Source organism: Gobio gobio (assembly GCF_949357685.1).
Source record: "Gobio gobio genome assembly, chromosome: 12".
Classification (NCBI taxonomy): Eukaryota; Metazoa; Chordata; class Actinopteri; order Cypriniformes; family Gobionidae; genus Gobio; species Gobio gobio.
Genome location: NC_137105.1, coordinates 8111696 through 8128591, shown reverse-complemented (window position 1 = coordinate 8128591; position 16896 = coordinate 8111696). Strand labels below are relative to the sequence as shown.

The 16896-nt window shown below is 40.1% G+C and overlaps 1 protein-coding gene across 1 annotated transcript; it reads left to right on the top strand.

Annotated features, from left to right (window-relative positions):
• The first annotated feature begins 348 nt into the window (after positions 1-348).
• bmp2b (bone morphogenetic protein 2b) lies at positions 349-5393 on the top strand. Its single transcript, XM_079831012.1, has 3 exons — positions 349-707; positions 1781-2154; positions 4143-5393. Exons 2-3 carry the CDS (start codon positions 1794-1796, stop codon positions 5012-5014), a joined length of 1233 nt encoding a protein of 410 aa, XP_079687138.1. The 5' UTR covers positions 349-707; positions 1781-1793; the 3' UTR covers positions 5015-5393.
• Positions 5394-16896: the final 11503 nt, after the last annotated feature.

Below are 16896 nucleotides of genomic sequence, written 5' to 3'. Positions count from 1 at the left end.
TTGTAAAAGGCTCTTAATACATGAAAATACAGATGCCTTGTTTAATGCTTTATATTATAGTAGGCTAATCATATTTGGGAGCTTTTAAAGTTTTAAAAAACCCTATTATAATTATTTTTGTTTTACTGTCTTTTCTATGGTAACATTCTTTTCCCGTTAGAATTACTAACACGTTTACAGTGTAGAACACGTAGAATATGAGCAAAGACTAATTCTATCCATCAACGCGCGCACAGTGTGGGCATGTTTAAACGTTTGAATGGAGAGAACGCGCTGCGTTCAATGGACTTGAATGATGACAGTCGTTGTGACATCACCAGACAACAAAAAGCCTCGCGCTCGCGGAGCGCTCCAATCAATGGCACAGACGCGTGGTCCACCAAGGGATGAGTCTCCAAGCGGTCTCCAAACACTTCTGCTGATCAGTTTTTTGTTTTGAACAAAACAATGACAAATCCGGGAATCGGCGATATCGCACTGTCACTTTTGGAATTGCTGCTTTCTTTGACCTAAGCGCTCTTTATTAGGGTTTAGTACAGTACAGTCTGAAGTGTTGCACAAGTATGAACAAGAAGAGGCGTCCTGAGTCGCGGCGACTCTCTGTCGTGGGATAAAAAAAAAGAAAACTCTTGTGGATTAAAACACGAATTCATGAGGAATTTAAGAGACGACGGGAACGCAGACCGGCCACAGCGCTTCCTCCTTCGGTAACGAAATGTTTTTGTTTGTTTGATATTTCGTTTTTGCAAGGAGTGCGAGTGTTATTGACATTTCTATAACGTAATGCATCGTATATCCCCTTATGTGAGTGCATACATGTAGTCTGCAAGGTCAGGCGCAAATGAAAAGAAAACACTTCTCTGGTTCCTTATCATCAGATCTCTTTGTCGTCTTTGTTGCTTGAGTTGTTTTTGCGCAAGATCTACCACCTGTAGCCTCACCACTCTGCCTCTCTTTCGCCTCGTCTTTTGCTAGACATTCAGTCCTTTTGAAGACTTTCCTTTCATGATCTAAAGGCAGACCCCCACCCAGACACTGCTCTCTTATCTCCCTTTAATTGCAGACTCCATGTCTGCTGTCTTCATGTCTCTTTCTCTCTCTCCCTTCTTTCGATTTCTTTTGATTCACTCTTTCCTGTTTCATCCCATTTGTCTGACATCCTGCTTTCACTGTAGATCAATCTCTTATTATAGCCTGCGGCAGGGATATTATTCTTAATCTTTTCGTGTGTGCGTGTGCATTGCCTCACAGACTCATCTCCAAAAGCCTCAGGTTGAATGTGGCTAGGGATCTTTTCCACGCATATAAGTGGTTGAAGCTCTGGGCTGGTAGTCAAAAGTGTTTTTAGGACTTAAAGGAACAGGTATTCCATGATAACCAAACAAACCTTAAACTTCTGTGAGTGATTGAAGGTTTGATGGGTGATCTATGAACCATTGTGCCATTGAGCAAGGCACTTAACTCCAGAGGGGGGCTGGAGATATCAGAGACATACTGTATACTCTTAAAAATAGAGTTATTTAATGTTTTTTGACCTGAAGTTCAGCAAAGAATAATTTCCTACTGTACAGGTTTCTTGAGATCAGTGCATGATGACTTTCTAAAAGTTCTTTGTGGAACTTAAAAAGGTTCTCCTATGACCTTTTTTTAAACCATGAACATGGTTGATGGTATGAATTATGTTCTCTGCTGAACCCAAGATGCAAAAAAACCCCACTTATGTCAAATAAGCTAATTTGTCAATTTGATAGAAGGACTAATCCGTATTCTCTCTTCACAGGAACTGACTGATCATGGTCGCCGTGGTCCGTGCTCTCACGGTGCTGCTGCTCGGTCAGGTGTTGCTGGGAGGTGCCTCTGGACTCATTCCCGAGATCGACCGACGGAAATACAGTGATTCGGGGAGACACACACCGGAGAGATCAGATATGAACTTCCTGAACGAGTTCGAGCTGCGGCTGCTCAACATGTTCGGACTGAAGCGAAGGCCCACGCCGAGCAAATCAGCCGTGGTCCCTCAGTATATGCTGGACTTGTATTATATGCACTCTGAAAACGATGACCCGAACATCCGGCGCCCGAGGAGCACTATGGGAAAGCACGTGGAACGGGCAGCCAGCAGAGCAAACACAATACGAAGTTTTCATCACGAAGGTGAGCCTAATTTTTGATTGCGAATATGTGCAGTCTACTTTAGGTTTCCAGGTTATTTTAAATGAAAAAAATCTGAAAATACACATTTTCAGTTTGAGGTTTAAAAGAGTGTTTGTTTCAGAACATTCTAAAATTCTAAGGAATGATGTGACGCAATGACATTCCATAAACAGCTCTCACTGTTATTAAAGAAGCAAAAAATTGCATCCTAATGGTGACTTTACTGCAAATAATTGATAGTGTTTGAGTGCACTTAGAGTAGTTTTCCAGACAAGGTGTGGAGTTCATGCACTAGTTATTTTCCAAGAATCCACAGATTACAGTAACAAGCCTTATGAGGAAATCCAGGATGGTATTTGTGCAGAGGCTGCTAGTTTTGCTGTTCACCATCAAGTTCTGACATTGATGTTTTCGAGCCATCAATGGGAGGGGGGGCTTGTTTTTGCACCACCTTTCATACAGATATTGTGTGCGTGTGTGTGTGTTTAGCTTTGCTCAACTCTTTATCACATGCCCGAGTAATTCTAGCCTAACTATTTGAGCCAGTGGGTGGCCTTGTTGAATGGTCAGATTTAAATTCGCTAGAAACAGAATCCGTTTAGTTTTTTTATAATGAAATCCACCCGAGTGTGATCAGGTGGCATGTCAATTAAGTCTCTTTTAGGTGTGTTATCTGATTTGAACAATCGTGAAACATGCCCTCTCTTGCTCTGGAAGATTTGAGCCTGTGAATGTCACTGGCCTTGCTCATGGAAGCAAGGCTTCATTCTGGAGTCTGTTTAGAGGTCAACATAAACTATAACACACAACTTCACTTTAGTTTCGTGGCAACACAGGAAAAATCACGCTAACTCGCTGTACTGTGGTAAAGAGAGGGGGAGGGATCCATACGAGAGTCATTACAGGCTTTTTAGGCGGCCCTTGTAAAACGGCACAGATTCGGATGGATGACATCCAGTGGTTGAGCTGACACACTGCAAACAAGGATGCTTGTTGTGTGCTCACATTGAAACAAACAATTTAAGCATTTGCATTGTCTTCCCTGTTCCCCTCTTCCCTCCAAATGAGAGTTTTTCTCGTTTCGCTGTAGTAATTAGGCACCTCCTATGCCTCAGGCTTTTCTCATTGTCTTAATTTGGTGAAGTCTGTGGTTAAAGACTTAACAGGATTTTTATTACATCCCTCAAAGAGTTTTTTTTCTCGACGCAATATTATGTAATTGTTTTATAACTCCTTCCAATATGAAGCTGCTGAAATAACTTTTATTTGGCGTCAGTCCTTCCGAGAGGCTCTTAGTCAGTTTTGAAGGTAGCCGTCATAAATGTACGACTTGTACGATTTGCTGTTTTGGCATAACATACAAACAGAAATTAGGAATGTCAATACACTCATAACTGTGGCTAACTGCTTTCGACAAGCCCCGACATGTTCGCAGTCACTCCCCCTCAAGACGGATTGACTGGGAGAAAAAGGAAAAGGTGAAGAAAGACAGACAGACAGAACGAGGGAAAGAAAGAGCTGGGCTTTCCCACATCAAATAAAGCGTGCTTATCTTCAGTAGGCTCTTTGTGATTATGAAGCAGATAGGTTGGATTATTGGGAATGGAATTTCCAAAACGTCTCTTTTCAAAAGAGATTAAGTGAGCTCTTTGGTCTAAGAGCGTTTTATTTTAGGGCATTGAGTCGTAGGAGTAGCTGTGCCTTTGCTGATTGCAACCTTTATTCAATAAAGACTTGGAAACAAGAGAATGTTGTCACTCTACAGCCACACAAACAGCCTCGCGCTCGCAGCTAGCCTTTCATTTTAACACCTGGTTCTACCGTATAATCTCTCGCTCAGGCCAGACAAGAAAATGCTGAGTGGAAAATCCCAAAAAATGTCAGGTTTCAGCCTGAAGAAGTGTATGGTTCACATCTCCCGACAGAATCGAACAGTGTTCTTTTGTAGTTGACACGATTCTAACAGACTCTTTCTTCTGTCGTTCCAGAGGCTTTTGAGGCACTGTCCAGCCTGAAAGGAAAAACAACACAGCAGTTTTTCTTCAACCTTACCTCCGTTCCCGTCGAGGAGCTCATCACGGCCGCGGAGCTGCGTGTTTTCAGGGACCAGGTTCTCGGTGACCCTGGTGAGGGTGGCTTCCACCGAATTAACATTTACGAGGTGTTCAGGCCAGCGCTGGCCCCCTCCAAAGAGCCTCTAACCAGACTTCTCGACACCCGATTGGTGCAGGACTCTCACACGCGCTGGGAGAGCTTCGACGTGGGCTCGGCCGTGGCTCGCTGGGCCAGTGAATCCCAGCACAACCACGGGCTTCTTGTGGAAGTGCTCCATCCCGAGGAGCCGGAAGGAGCCGAGGAGGCCAAGAGGAACCGGAGGAGGCACGTGAGGGTTAGCCGCTCCCTTCACGCGGACGAGGACTCGTGGGCGCAGGCCCGACCGCTTCTGGTGACCTACAGCCATGACGGTCAAGGCTCGGCCGTCCTGCATTCGAACCGAGAGAAGCGGCAGGCGCGGCGAGGGCCGAAGCAGCGCAGGAAGCACCCGCGTACGAACTGCAGGCGGCACGCTCTTTACGTGGACTTCAGCGACGTGGGCTGGAATGAGTGGATCGTGGCGCCGCCCGGCTACCACGCTTTCTACTGCCACGGCGAGTGTCCCTTCCCGCTGTCGGACCACCTGAACTCCACCAATCACGCCATCGTCCAGACGCTGGTGAACTCGGTCAATTCCAACATTCCCCGAGCCTGCTGCGTCCCGACAGAGCTCAGCCCCATTTCGCTTCTGTACCTGGACGAGTACGAGAAAGTCATTCTTAAAAACTATCAGGACATGGTGGTGGAGGGCTGTGGGTGCCGATGAGAACTACATCTCCCCAATGAAGACTTTTATTTATGCAAAAGAACATTCAAAGAGCTATTTTGGAGGAAGAAAAGAAATATATATGAATATATTTATGTTGACTGAAAAAAAAATGGGAAAATAAATATTTTAATGAGAGTGCTTGCTTTTTCCAGTGGCTTTGAAGATGTTTTTTTTTTCGGTCCCATGTACATTTCAAAATGAGTGCAATTGCACATGAAGTATAATGCTCAGATTTTTATGATGTATTTATTGCATAACCACTTTATTTGTAAATGATGTGTATTTATCATGAAAAAAAATATATGATCTTCATTCAGTGTGCATCTGGGAATACATTATTTGAAACCAAAAAATAAACCATGGATGATGATGATAATGAAGTTCTCTTTAAAAGTCATGATATAACAAAAATGCTGTTGCATATAAACGTTTGTGGTTACTGTATGCAGTACTGGAATTCAGACAAACAATTCAAAACATGATAATCCGATTTGAGTAAGAATCAGATACAAGCCAGAAACCAGCACGTCATGTAGAGAGCCCTCCAAAAACTTGAAAACACCATCGGCAAAGTTGGGTTTTGGACAATATCAGCATAAATACTTCTAATCTAGGGATGAATTTCCATTGATAAGGGACGACTTTTCAAAACATAGACAATGCATCTACTAAAGCATCTCTAAATTGTTTTAATCGGTTTCTTGAATACTAAATCACTCAGATGGCTAAAATGCTGTGTAATCTTCAAAAAGTTTAATCCAGCAATCAGGCATCACTGCTGTTGTAATGTGTATAATTCACCATTATGATGTCATCGAAAAACATCCTTATTGCGGGTCTTTAATTATAATTGCAAGTTACTTTAATGCATTTATGCCAAAAGAAGCATATTGTCCAAAACTTTGGATATGGTGATTCTAAACTCTGGGAAGGCACTGCATAATCTCAAAAGAAACAGAAAAGGAAACGCATGTTGTTTTTCAAGCGTACATGGTCGTATTAGTAGCATTTTTTGGCTCTGTCAAGTAGGGACACTCAAAAGTATATCAACAAAGGAAGCATCTTAGTTTGAAATAGATTTACCAATCACATCCATTGGATTTGTCCAACGATGGATCAATCTGGAACCCATCAGAAGATAAGATGCAATCAAGTGTCATTCAGTTTTAGGAAACTACATCACTGGTACTTCACACGAAACATTGCGAACATTGAAAAATGTGTTCTAAATAATAAATCACAATGACCCTATAAAGCCCACTGAGCAGCTTTGATTTTAGCATAATTATGTGTGTTTGGCTACCTTTTTTTTTTCCAATCTGAAGTTTATCCAAAAGTGTTCTATTTCTTGCTACGTTAGTTTGTCATTGTATAGACCAAACCGCAGGACTGGTATGGAAAAACTCAACAGCCTTTGTGGTTTCTATTCACCAGATATTCATTCAGCCCCAGAAGGAACCGTTTTCCTTTACAAAACCCAGAATGAATGCTTTTAATGAAAATTACATTTCATGCAACGGTAAAAGCCGCCTTCTTCCATCCAGAGAGCTCTTATAGTGGGGAAACATTTCTCAGGGAGTGTTAGATTTAACGGTTTGTCTTTAAAGAGTCCATAAAGCTTTAATTGAGTTGTATGGCAATACAACTTCCCTGCCATGTTTCACATTTAACATGCATTTCCCCACGTCCCTCCTGTTCTGTCAGCCTACCAGCTCCGACCCTTTGACTCCTTACTACCCAAGAGATCAGGGGAAAACTAAAGCGGGGTCAGGGTCACTCCAGAGATCCATAAAACATTTAAGTCGTTGGATTTGCCAAACAACTATATTAGTGGTATGCTAATGGTTTCGCATGGACGTACCTCAGGTGGGTCATTCCTACTATGCAGTATTTTTTCATGTCTGGTTCCTAATAGATAAAATAAAATATAAAAAACTAACATGCAATAAATATATGATGGTCATCATTTGCATTGACATTGTTTTACAGAACACACTGAAACTAGGGGCTCTATCATACACCCGGCACAATGCAGTGTTGGGCGCGACGCAAGTGTTTTTTGCTAGTTTCAGCCCGACGCAGTTATCATTTTTACATCCTGCGCAATGTTGTTTAAATAGCAAATGGGCAGCAGCACACTGTAACGGAGTTCGTATGTTCAGGGAAGAAGGAGGCGGGAACCGGCGAACGTTCAACAACTTTTTAATCAAATAATAAACACAAACTTAAAGGGTTAGTTCACCCAAAAATGAAAATTCTGTCATTAATTACTTACCCTCATGTCGTTCGACACCCGTAAGACCTCCATTGATCTTCGGAACTTCGGCCCACAACATTTGAGTTCGGGAAGTTCGGTCTGGACTTGATTTGTTGGGGAGCAACTATGCCTGAATGTAATCATCCACGTCACCAAAGAGCGCTTGGGTTGAATTTGTTCTAATTCTAAACGGAGAATTTGTTCGTATATCAATTCACCTTCACTATATCTCTCAGAAATGATGATCGTGTTGGTAAGTACTCAGTGTATCCTTAAATTCTTTTTTTCAACACCGGCAAACATCGTTTACACTTACTTCTTCCAGCGTGCGTGCAGACAGGGTTGCCAAGTTTTCACAACAAAACCCGCCCAATTGCTACTCAAAACTATCCCAAAACAGGGGGGAGGGGGTGGCGCTTGGGGGGTAGAATATGTGTTATTTTGGCAGGGTTCCTGGGTCTTAAGATCACATAATTGGGGGCGCTTCAACCCGCGGACATGGTAACACTGTGTGCAGTTGAGTTCTGTTGACATTTGACAACTAACGTTATGCGTCGCTCCGTTGCACGCCCCATAATCACAGCCCAACGGAGCAGTATCAGACTCATATTCTGACTAGAATTGAGTATGACAACGTCAGGCTACGTTACACCCAAAACACACCCATTACTCATTAAGAGAATAGGGACAACCCTTTTAGACCATGCGCGCTGACAATTTTTCTCGCCGTTAAACTAAAGTGGATTCGGACACGCCCTAAGTGCACTTGCGCCGTGCGCTTTAGACCATGTGCTTAGATCGTTAAAATAGGGCCCTAAATGTTAAACCGATATTATGCTCCAATGTTTTCAGACCCTGTTTACACCTGATATTAAGATGCCTTTTGGTCAATCGGATGACAAGTGGATGATGCTAAACACAGGTGTAAACAGGGTCTAAAACATTTTGAGAGTATCCACTTTCAACCACTTCCAGAGGTAAGCGAAAACGCATTCAACCAGATTGCTTTCGAAGTGTAAACGCTCATGTGGTCAAATGCATTGGAACAGCCACAAAAGACCACCTACTCTCTATTGACCTAATGCGTAAACATTATGGGAAGTGCGCAAGCCAGATGGGATTTAAACTTTGTCGGCTGAAGACCCAAGTTTGGTTTGAAGCCCAAAAACGTACTAAGCACAATGTTCTCTCTCCATTCCGGATTTCTAACTTGGTTCGGCATGGTCTTACGGCTGTCAGAGCAGAAAGAAAAGCTGCTGCTCTCTGTGTGTTTGTCAGTTGTCTCCGATTGCGTTCATATGTAAATTGTGTGAGCTATTTTCCTCCATTAGACCAAAAGATCTAAAAAAAGCCCATACATTACCCTCCTCTCGAAGAAATCTGGAGAGAAGTGGTTGACAGTGGACAAAAGAGACGGATTAACTGTCGATTGATGGAAATTTCCGTCCTTTATGAAACAACACTTCCCAGCCATTGACGAAATTTTCCGGCTTTCCATGTTTTCACTGTAATACGCTAGGAGGCGCTATAACACATCTTCTGAAAGAGTAATGAATCGCCTGATCAAAACATAGGTGAAAAAGAAGCAGAAACAAGCGATAGCATATGTAAGCAGATGCATATGTAAAATAACGCGATCATCAACATTAAACAGCATATAAATCAAAACTGCCTATTTATGTCACTGAATGAAATGTCGACCCTGGACAAGCACTCTAAAAAAAAGGTTCTATATGGCACCAAAACTTGTTCTTGGCTCGTAATCATAGGGGAACCTTTTTAAGTGCTATATAGCACCAATTTTGGTGCTTCAGTGGTTCTTCAGCGGTTCTTCAGAGGTTCTTCAGAACATGTTAAGATCTGGTGCTATATAGCACCAAAAGTGGTTCCTCTATGTTTACGACGAAGAACCATTTTTTGGTGCCATATAGAAGTGTAGGACTGTGAAACTTTAGGGGTGTTGATGGACTCATCTACTCCATCTATGTTTTGATCATTGTTCTGAATCTGATCCAGATGTAATCTTTTACAAAAATCGATTTTCTCAGCTTTTTGCTCAAAATGTTGCTTTTTTAATGAAACTTACCCAGATTCAAGTGTTGATAAAAAGGAATGCATGAAGCTAGAATAAAACTTTGTTTTAAAACAGAGGGTCTGTTCTTTCTTTTGATATAATGCATGTTCAGATATTCATACAACAATATTCTGGGGGCCATGAAACTTTTGTGAAAATGATCAAAAACGCTGGCAGGGTGTAAACGGAAATGTGTCTCCCTCGTCTACTTGTGATCCGATCTTAATACCAGGTGTAAACACGGCCTTAACTCATTCATGTCTAAAATGAAAACCTGCCTTAAAAATTACAGTATGAACTCTGTTTTACTGAAACCTTACAATGATATATTGACTGAAGATGCACCTTAGTGAATAGAACAGATCGTTCAGCCAATTTTCTTTTTAAAGCATCAAAAAAGGCTGGGAAATACAACCATATGGCTTTGCGAGCATCAGTCTGGGCACTGGTTGGGAGGGATTCAGTTTGGCAAGGAACAGTAATTTGATTCGTCTCACTTAGTGCAAACCACACCGAAAGTATCTGTAGTTCCTCTGACCAGATTCATGCAACATCAGAATCCGATTTCCAGATTTCTGGCGGTCGGCGTTTGGAAACTATGCAGCGTGTACCTTTGATGAGGGGAACCCGACCGAGCTGGAATATGACTGCTGGCTCCGTGCCAGAGGGACGCTGAAGTTCGGACAGGGTCTGTGGCGGATCGGAAGGCCTTTGTTATCCCACAGCCGCACGCTAATTTGAGAGAAGGTTCACTACGCCTCTCTGTGAAGCGTCCGTACGATGACGTCCAGCACACTTGGAAACCGGAGCGTCTGTGGAGTAGCTCAAAACACATCAAAAAGCCACGCATCCACATGTTGCTGAAAGAGGAAAGAAACGACTTTTCCAGAGTGACCGACAAACCCAGAAATGATGGGTCTAATTCTTACATCCCTTTAAAGAACACATTATTCTATTACATTATTAGATTTTATTGTGTGTGTGTGTGTACGTGTGGGAGAGGGTCAGTTTTTTTGGAAAACGAGACAGAATAGAGGCCCTATGTCTGTATATGAAGGCCAGACCAGCTAAATGTTAGGAAATGACTCAGTTGTATTTATGAAGTCTTCTGTTTGTTTGTGCTTTTTCCACTTCGGCTCCTGGAAAAGCAGATTATTTGCACATCAACTGGTTAACCCGGCACAAAATCTTTGAGATGGATTCATTGCTACAGGCCCCGGGTGCAAAGAGCCAAGGCTTTTCTTGCTTTGGTTAAACTCACCAGAAATGTCACTGGAAAATCTTGTTGCCACCTGTATTTTCCCTCAGAAACCCTTGAAAATCATTTTTTATAGTCAGCGGTGTTTGCTAAGGCAAGCATCACTTCTATTGCTCATACTTAGGGTTAGGGAAATTAACAAACCACTAACCATACACACAAAAAAATTCTGGGTTGTTTCTACCCATGTTTATGTTAACTATGGACAAACTCAACTGTTGGGTTTAACAATTTAATAAAAAAAATGTAAACCAATGGTTGGGTTTGTATTTGATCCAAACATGGGTGGAAACAACCCAGCATTTGTTTAAAGTGTATGATATTTATGATACCTCGAATCATGTGGCTAGTTGACAAACGTTTTACACAATCGGATGAACAATATTCACTTGGCATATAATAAAATTAGTATGAAGAAAAATCCAATAGACTTACATTGTATGAAGCTCTATATCTTGGATGTGGGCTCTTTTGATTTGGGATAGTAATCAATAACCTATTCCATAGCAACTGCATAGCAATGTGCTAAAAGCCACTCTGAACATCTCACATGACACCCTAGGAACCACTCTCAACATGCTAGCAATTGCATAGCAATGCAGCAAAAATCAATAAACATATTTTAGCAACTGCATAGCAACGGCCTGGCAACCACCCACAACCCCCTTCAGAAAGTGTAAAAATCTTGGAACTGAAGTTATTTGGTTTGACATGGGTTAATAAGTTGGCTTAACTTGACTAAGTTGTGGACAGTGGTCCCACATGTTGGAAGTGACAAAAAGCTAAAAATTACCATATAGTAGAGCTACATGATTCTGAATTGAGAATCACAATTCTGAACAGAAAACTAAACAATATGTAATCCACTAGAGGTTCTGACAAAATATAACTTACTGCAGTCTATTTAATTAATATGAATGAATTATTTAAAAAAAATATCGGTTTGAATGAATGATTCAATGACTCACTCGTAAATACTTGTTTACTTACTGGATGAATCAGTGTTTATGAACGAATCTCTTGAATGAACGATTCAATGACAAAGGCTCTGTCCCAAATGGCACACTTCATATTCACTTTCGGTCTTGTGGACTTACAATGGCTGCTGCGTGCATAGGTCCTGTAGGGTGTCCCATTTGTCATTTTAGGTTTTCAGATATTACCCACTTTGTGGTAAATATGCGCCCTCAATAAGCAATAAGCAAGCTCCTCAGCAGACTTCTTCCCAACAGTCAAATCGCCGTTACGTCACAAAAGTGCGGAAGACTAGGAAGGAAGAGCGCAAAATAAATTTTTAACAGTCACTTGTCGCCGCCTAGTGGCATAACAATGTAATTGATACAATCGTTATTTGAAGCGCCAAGTAATGGTGCTTATCAAGTAAACTTTCGGCCGACGCCTTCCCTGTTCAATTTATGGAAAAATTGTTGAAAGTTCCCCTGCCGATCGAAAGACTAACGCGACCAGGTACGCTCGCCATGACGTCACGTACGCATCTTGAGTTTCACTTTCAACATTCAACACTTTTCCATGGAATGCGGTCGGTCGAAAGTTTACTTGATAAAGTTTTAAATATGAATATTTTTCTTACACAAATGCGTTGATTCGCTTCAGAAGGCCTTATTAACACCCCAGAGCCGCGTGGAGCACGTTATTTGACGGACAGATGCACTTTTTATGGACTTCAAAAACAGAGCAACTATGAATCAAATTCTAATGCTTGGATTAGCCTGGACTTTTGTAATATAACTCCGATTTTATTCGTCTGAAAGAAGAATGTCATTTACACCTAGGCTGACTTGGGGGTGAGTACATTATGGGCTAATTTTCATCAGACATCAGTGTTTATATCCGAAATACAAACTTTAAGCTCAGTACTTCTGTTATTATTTGAATATTTATAACACAGAAATAATGATACTGTGTGGTTAAAAATATTGTTTGTGATGACTGCTTTCTCAACGCAGATCTGGATGTTCCGGTATGATTTTGTCAACAATTCAATAGACACAGGAATAAGGGATAAGATCGCTTGGGTGTTTGAATTGATATTGCAATCTTTTAGCAATGAATCGTGCCAAGTCAAAGTTCTCAAACAATTAGACTCAAATGAAATAAAAGATATAATAAATAAATAAGATTTGTTCAATATTTGTGTTGCGTTAACTCATTTAAATGAGGTAAATGAAACAAGAAGCATAAATGTATTTTTATAAGCATTTTTTCCTGCACTGAACAAAAGGGTGTAAACTTGGAATGCGTGCATTGTTGCTAAAAAAAATTTTGTACGTCCCCGAACCCATGCACCATTTGTTGTGCACACTAATCGCCATGGCATCCACTCAGAATAGAGAGGAGCCATTTTCTTTGCACCAACACACAAGCCCACAGGCAAACATATGAAGACACACAAACACACCCACAGAGCAGGTGCCTCAGACCGAGTGAGTCAGAACCCTCTCGTGGCCTCATGTCAGATCCACTGTTTGCTCTGATTCAGTGCCAGCGCACTACGACTCATACCTTCAACTATTTGTTGTTGGGACACAGGCCTCTTTCCCCTCACAGTAAACCACATCGCTCATGTTCCCCAGAGACTCCGTGTAGTAAACTTTGGTCATTTTTCCTGACATTTATTGGCTGATGGTAACCATGGCAGTACAGTGACTTGGTGTATGAAAGCATTTTGATGTTTCTCATAAAAGCTTTGCGTGGAGGATGTTTCAGTTTGGAACACTCTAGTGAGCAAGCATGTAAACAGATGGTCAGAGGAGATATTTGGGGTGTTTGTTTCTGAAGGGCAGCTGTAGCGCAGCGCTAAACGCAGTTGGTGGTCTATCTGTTCTCTATCTTTACAAGAATTTTGGTGATGCATGCACTTAGGTAAGGTCCTGTTTGGATGGCTCAACTAATGGACACGTTCAAGTGAATCTCACGAAGACATGTCCAGGTCACATTTCATCCCAAAGTCAAGAGGAAAAAGAATGATATAAGAAAGATATATACCATGATTTGTACAGATACTGTGAAATTAAATTCGAGCACCACTGTTCTGGTTTTCAATGACTACAATCAGAGATCTCACTTATCAAACAATATCTTTATTATCTTTCAAACCCTAAAAAAGATAAATAGATAAATATACTAATATAACAAAATGGTACAAATAAAGTGCAGCACATGCAAAGTATGCAACAACTGTGGCAACTTTGGGAACATTAACTGCATAGAAGAGCAAATAGGAAGAGGGCATAAACTTCTTATAAAACTCCTATTAAAAGATGTAATAACAGAAGAAAAGGATTTCATTAGTTAAATGTAAAGCATTTATGTGTAACTATATTGCAAGTATATTGTAAGTAATTATATTGCAATCTATTGGCTTGTTTGCACAAAAAAATATTGTTTATTATTTATTTTTTACTCAAATTAAATAAGGTATCCAAATTACAAAATACAACTTATTTAATAATATATATTAAATACAAAGTTTGTAATGGCTAATATTATTCATCAAATAATATTTTATATAATAATGTTGGCGTATTAATCCCCATAACCATTGAAAGGATACTATGACAAATATATCGCTTTCCTCATTCAAACAGATTTTTTCCCTCATTAAAATATGATTGACATGAAAAATGAAAGCTGTATCATATACTTTGAATTATATAAGCAATATCATGCTCGTAGCCATGCAAAATTAGACTGGGTAAACCCAGCCTGATCTGCCGGCGATTTGATTTCGCCCTGCAGCTCAGTCTGGAAACCTGTACATTCATTTCTGCTTCTGTTACACTTTTGCAGGAACCAATCACAGACTGGCTTATCCACCTGGCGCACTATTGGCAGGTTTAACATGATGACGGATAGAGAATCGATGGATCGATGCCCGTTGATCACACCTCTTGTGGTCTGATTGGTTGAAGGAATATCCAATTGACCTATCGGTAAGCCCCTCCCCTCGAATGCAGATGAGCCAATAGCAGTTGAGTATCAGTTGCGCTGGGACCGGAACTCGGACATCTTTAGGTGTCAGCTGCATAGAGAAACATTGGAAAATCCGAAGCTCTCATCGGTTTGATGGTGTTCATGCTACAAAAATGCTAAAATGTCGTGCCTGAGGTACTGTAACACTGATTCCAGGGATCCTGAGAGGATTTTCTGTTTGTCATACTCTCATTAAGTTACGATTAAAGTCCCTGTTAACATACAAACCGAAATAACTAACTGTTCTCACGTCATGTATCACTGTAGGTCAAAAACACGAAGGTCTACATTTCAGTGCCTCTCCATATTAAACTGGTTATTTGTAAATTAATTTCATTTTAGATATGTTTAAGGTCTACATTATCTGTCCTACTAAGGAGGACTCCTATTTTGATGGGTATTATAGTCTAACGTTATGGGTAAGTTAGTGACAGGAAGAGCTCGCACGCAGTTTATCGGAGTTGTTTTGCAGATACAAAGTTTACCAGTTATTATCTGCACCCCCGAAAAGGCATACGGTCTGTATATGTTTGTTTACTGTTAGTTGTATGAGTGTTTTTGTGTGAATTTGCTGTGTATGTTAATGGTAATGCAACGGAGAGAGATAGTTTGTGAATGAGACGTTAATGCGCACTTCTTATGCTTTGTTTGTTCAGCTCTTACGATGATTTTTTGGAGTGAAAAAGGACATAAACTAGATAAACCATCAAGTTTGGCCATCATTCGGATGGGATATATACTACATTCTGTGTCAAAAAACATCTTGGGATAAGGTTTTCACACTGTCAGCTGTCATAGTAAGGTATAGAATCTCCGTTTGTTTGTCAGAGTTAGCAACAGTAACTAAGGGGGGCGGGGCTTACCGATAGGTCGCTTGCGTACAGAGTCATTTGAACTATGCCTGTTGATCACGCCTCTTGTGCAGTAAAAAATACAGAGCAGACTCCCCAGACCAATGTTCAATCTTAAATTGAGCTTGGTCTGGTGATAGCCAGACACATGCAAAATGGCTCTATATCTATATCAGAAGGGCTGTAGCGTTATTTTCGCGAAAAAAGATTGTATTTGTGTGGGGGTTTTTTTAAGTTAAACAATAATTTCATAAATATTGTCTTTAAAAAGTTTAAGCACTGCCTCATAAATATGGTTATGGATTATTTAAACGTCATGCACTTTTACGAAACATGGCATGGAAATTCTGTTAATAACAAGAAAATAAATTTGAAAAAATATTTTTTCTTATACACATACATTATAAAATAAATAAAATGTCTTATTAAATGTCTTATTTTATAAGAGAAAGGCTATATTTTCTATATTTCTAAAAAATATTTAGTTCTATTATATACACAATGTCAGTCGTTCAAAAAAAGAAATGAATACTTTTTTTTTCAAAAATAATTTATTAAACTGATTAAAAGTGACAGTAAAGATTCCGACATTGTTACAAAAATAATTATATTTCAAATAAATGCTTTTTTTTTCTATTCATAAAAGAATCCTTACAAATATATATCACAGCTCCCACCAAAATATTAAGCAGCAAAACTTTTTTTTAACATTGATAATAATAAGAAATCTTTCTTGAACACCAAATCAGCACATCATTTTTGATCACATTAATGCAACGTTGGTGAGCATATAGATACTTCTTTAGAAAAACTTTTACGCATGTATTTGCATAATGATAACAATTAAACATTATATAAAGCAAAACTAAAAGTATGACTATTTCTCTCTAATAATGGGGAAAACAATACTGAAGAATGCAAAAACTGTCTGGACAAATGTAGTTTTTCCTATTATTAAAATGAACAGATGTCACAGTTTTTCTTCTGATTTTAGGGTGAATTGTGACCTGGGATTTTCTTGACTCTTTTCCTTAAAATTCTTAATACATCTGAGGCAGCTTTGAAAGAAGAATGCACGCCGTGCTAAACAACAGGCACCTTGTATCTGAGATGGAATGTGACCCAGAGAAAAACCAGCGAATGATTGAAAACATTTGATGTGTTTACAAATCAGAAACACATTAACAGTCCACCTGCAAATGCTAAAGCTTGACGGATAACAAGATTACTACAGCGACCCTATAGTTCACTGTACACTTGCAATCCCAATTCCATCACAGATGTTCGTATCCTGAAGGATCCCGGCAGCAGATGGCATTGATCTTTCACATTAACTTCTCCTCCGGCTCCAAACCCAGCTGATTCACCGTACACATGGAATGCTGATATACAATACGCTAACTGTTGAAAAAATGTTTTTGAAGACTTTTTTGAATACATCTGCTC